Below are 3,736 nucleotides of genomic sequence, written 5' to 3'. Positions count from 1 at the left end.
TTCTCCTATGGTCTAAAATAGATGTGTATAGAGGACTCCTCTCTAATATAACATGTCACACATTGTATCAAACTGATGGAATGTTAGGTGTCTCATTGAAAGTCTAACATCTACCATGACTACTGGATGTTTCAATTCTAATAAATAACAAAACAATCCACACCGTAACAACAATATTGCTTTTTTAATAACTGCTTTTATTAAAGCGTAAAACTTTGCTAACAAAAATGACATCATCAAACATCACTGGCCTGACTTGAGCAGCTCTGCCCGGGGATGGAGCCAGCAACTTAGCTGCTACCGGTCCGGTCCAGGCTACCTGCAGACCTCCTCCCAGACCTCCTTTTCAGCACCTCCCCTTAACAGGTGAGGTGGTGGAAATGATCAGAGTTGCGTTCAACTTGAATAAAGATGAGAAACTCTGGTCTGTGGAGCCACTGGTCTGAGGGGAGGACTTCTGTTTAAACCATGTCCATTTGGGGATATTTTCTAGGACAGTAGAGGTGGTGAGCAGAGATGAATTCAACTTGGATAAAGATGAGAATCTCTGCTCTGGGGAGGAGAGTCACTGACCTTAGATGGTTTGTTGCCTTGATAAAGAGGATACTTGCTGGATTGAGGAGAATATAATGTTTTGTGGAGGAAATGTGGCTTGATGACTTGAAGAGGAGGAGGAATTATTGGGCGACACTTTTAATTACCAACGTAACCTCAGTGGAACTGTGGCTTCATCGAGTTCCAGCTCTAGGCAGACAGCACGTCAGGAATGCTGTAAGACATCACAGAGACAGGTAAGTATCTATATATTTACATGTGTGTTGCATGTACACTAAACCCTCACATTTGGATAATGTCACTTTTTAACGTGACAACATATATTTTAACAGTGTAAAACATGAATACATGTTTAAACATTATTTACCTCCTCTTAATTCTCTTCCAGATGCTTGGCCTTTTCTTGTTCTTGGAGGTTGGCTCTGATGTTTCACCCTCTTCTGGAGTTTCCAGCTGCTGGCTCTCTGGCTCCCCCTGTTGGTTCTCTGGCCACTCCTGCTGGTTCTCTGAACTCCACTCCTGGTTCTCTGCCCATGCCTGTTGCCTCCTTGGCCCCTCCTGCTGGCCATTTCCAGATCCAACAGGCTCTTGGCTTACCTGTTGGCCTGTGGCCCATCCCGGCAATGCCTGACTGTGGTTGTAATCGTGGCTGTGTTGGGTGGTTAGACACCGGGTGTTGATTTGAGCATCAGCCTCCAGATTCATCTGTTCCATGAATTTTTCCTTCATCCTCTCCCTCTCATCCTTCAGTTTCTGATGAGTCATTTTTTTAAGCAGGGACTGCTCTCTCCACTGCTTATTGAAATTCTCCAACTTCTTCCTTCTCTCCTCATCCTTCAGCAGCTCCTTCCTCTTCTCCCTCTCTCTCTCTGCCCGGGTCATGGTGGATGTTAGCCTTGTGTGTCCAGGGATGGCTGGGAGGGGAGAAGAAGTAGAGTTCACATTCAACTTAGTGGATCTGGTATCAACTTAAATGTAATGGACACAGGGATATAGGAATAGAAAACACAGTTGGAGCTCAATGATTCTTTAATCTTTTCAATTGAGCAAGGCATGGAATTTGTCAATCAAGTGCAATAATTCCCATCCCGAATTGACCTGACCCTAAGTTGAACATGAGTCCCAAATGGCACCTATTCTTTGTATAGTGCCAGGGCATATGTGACAGCTTAGGGCTCCATGGCAACTAGGGGCCCCCCGACCCCCCCAAAACCCTTTTTTGTGTGTGTTTTTTAGGAACTCTTTCTGGGTCTCTACTTAGTCTTGAGAGTTAGACTAGTAGATGACATAAGGTATCATTTAAAAACGTGGTTGTTACATCAGCAGTATTTTTCTTGTTATGTCAGTCAGTCACTCAATTAGCCATGTCAGCTAACATATTCTTTGGACAGTAGTTTTATATTGAAACAATGATGCAACATGATGACTGGTGTGGAACTTATGTGTGTAGAGGAGACTAAAGAGGATGATGTCATAAGCAGAGGTAAAACAGGTCTTACCTATGTGGACGATCTTATAGCCCTCCTCAGCTTCTCTCTGATACGTTCTCTCGATCTTTTTGAGGTTCCTTTTCTCCCACTTCTTACTTACCCAGTCCACAGCTCTTCTTCGGATACTTTTATCAGGTGGGATAAGGTCCTCCTGGTCATCTTCCTTCTCCTCCTCCTCTTCACTGTTCTCTGTCTCACCCCTCTTGTACTTCTCAGGGATCTCTCTTCTTTCCTCTTCTGCCATCTCCTCTCTTTTGTTTGCCTTTATGATGTTCTCTCTCTCTCTGATTAAAGCTAAATGGCCTTCAATGGCTCTCTTTCTCTCCTCCTCTTTCTTTTCCTCTCTCTGCCTCTCCTCCTCTCTTAGTCTGAACATTTCTTTGTGTCTGGCAATTCCAATCTCTCGTTTTTTATCCTGCTCCTCTTGTCGTCTTGCCCTCTCCTGTTTTCTTTCCATCTCCAGTCGTCTTTCCTCCTTCTCCCTCCTGATTTGTTGTCCTCTTTCTATGTGTTCTCGTTCCTCCTTCAACACTTCTAACCTCCTCTCTTTACGTCTATTGAAGACTTCCCGTGCTTTAGCTTTAACATTAACTACTACATGTTTCTTCATGCTTACTTCCTTTCCTCTCTCTTCTCTTTCCATGTACTCTTCCTCTGCTTTCTTAATAATCACTTCCTGCTTTTCTTCCATCTCTCTCTCCTTTTCTATCTCCAGTTCATTCTGCCCCTCATTTCTTCTTCCTACTTCCTCCCTCTCTCTCATAATCATATTTTCTTTCTTCATCTCTTTCTGTTTCTGATCTTTTAATTCCATCTCTCCCTGATTCTCATTGTCTTTCTCCCTTTCTTTCTCTTTCTCCATTTGTTTCTGTCTCTCCGCTTGTTGTTGTCGTCTGTGTATCTCTTCTGTCTTTCTCTGTATCTTGTTCTCCCTCTCTCTTCCCTCCTTCTCCATGTCAATTTGCTTCTGTTTCCATATATCTTCTTCTTCTTGATCTCTCTCAAACGTTCTCTTTCTCTCCTCTTGTTGTTGTCGTCTCTCTTTCTCTCCCATCTCTCTCTGTCTCTCTTTCTCATCGATTTCTCTCTGTCTCTCTTCTTCTCGTTCTTCCTCTTCCATCTCTATTTGCTTCTGTTTAAATATTTCTTCTTCATTCTCTCTTTCAATCTCTCTTTGTCTCTCTTGCTCTCTTTCCATACTTTTTTGTCTCTTCTCCATTCTATTTCTTTTGATCTCTCTCTGTCTCTCTTTCTCCCTCTCTCGTTCTGTCTCTTCCATCTCTATTTGCTTCTGTTTACATATTTCTTCATCCTTCTCTCTTTCAATGTCTCTCTGTCTCTCTTTCTCCATCTCTCGTTCTTCCTCTTCCATCTCTATTTGCATCTGTTTACATCTTTCTTCTTCATTATCTCTATCAGTCTCTCTCTGTCTCTCTTTCTCCCTCTCTCGTTCTTCCTCTTCCATCTCTATTTGCATCTGTTTACATCTTTCTTCTTCATTCTCTCTTTCAATCTCTCTCTGTCTCTCTTCTTCTCTTTCCATATTTTTTTGTCTCTTCTCAATTCTCTTTCTTTTGATCTGTCTCTGTCTCTCTTTCTCCCTCTCTCGTTCTTCCTCTTCCATCTCTATTTGCTTCTGTTTACATATTTCTTCATTATTCTCTCTTTCAATCTCTCTCTGTCTCTCTTCT

At 42.5% G+C, this 3,736-nt stretch overlaps 1 protein-coding gene across 1 annotated transcript; it reads right to left on the bottom strand.

Annotated features, from left to right (window-relative positions):
• Window positions 1–215: 215 nt before the first annotated feature.
• LOC106597030 (vicilin-like seed storage protein At2g18540) lies at window positions 216–3,103 on the bottom strand. The gene is made up of 3 exons (XM_045702888.1): window positions 2,055–3,103; window positions 923–1,469; window positions 216–769 (listed from the first exon to the last, which is right to left on the bottom strand). Exons 1-3 carry the CDS (start codon window positions 3,097–3,099, stop codon window positions 745–747), a joined length of 1,617 nt encoding a protein of 538 aa, XP_045558844.1. The 5' UTR covers window positions 3,100–3,103; the 3' UTR covers window positions 216–744.
• Between the last annotated feature and the right edge of the window lie 633 nt (window positions 3,104–3,736).

This window comes from Salmo salar, chromosome ssa19, assembly GCF_905237065.1.
Source record: "Salmo salar chromosome ssa19, Ssal_v3.1, whole genome shotgun sequence".
Classification (NCBI taxonomy): Eukaryota; Metazoa; Chordata; class Actinopteri; order Salmoniformes; family Salmonidae; genus Salmo; species Salmo salar.
Note: the sequence above shows the minus strand (reverse complement) of the source record. Positions and strands in the feature narration are given on the sequence as shown.

Excerpts from the sequence above, each read along its gene's own strand:
- LOC106597030 (XM_045702888.1), bottom strand. The coding sequence starts at position 3,099 with ATGGGAGAGAAAGAGAGACGACAACAACAAGAGGAGAGAAAGAGAACG. Across the intron at positions 1,470-2,054 it reads CTATAAGATCGTCCACATAG|CCATCCCTGGACACACAAGG; the intron begins GTAAGACCTGTT and ends CTCCCCTCCCAG. Across the intron at positions 770-922 it reads TGGAAGAGAATTAAGAGGAG|CATTCCTGACGTGCTGTCTG; the intron begins GTAAATAATGTT and ends GATGTCTTACAG.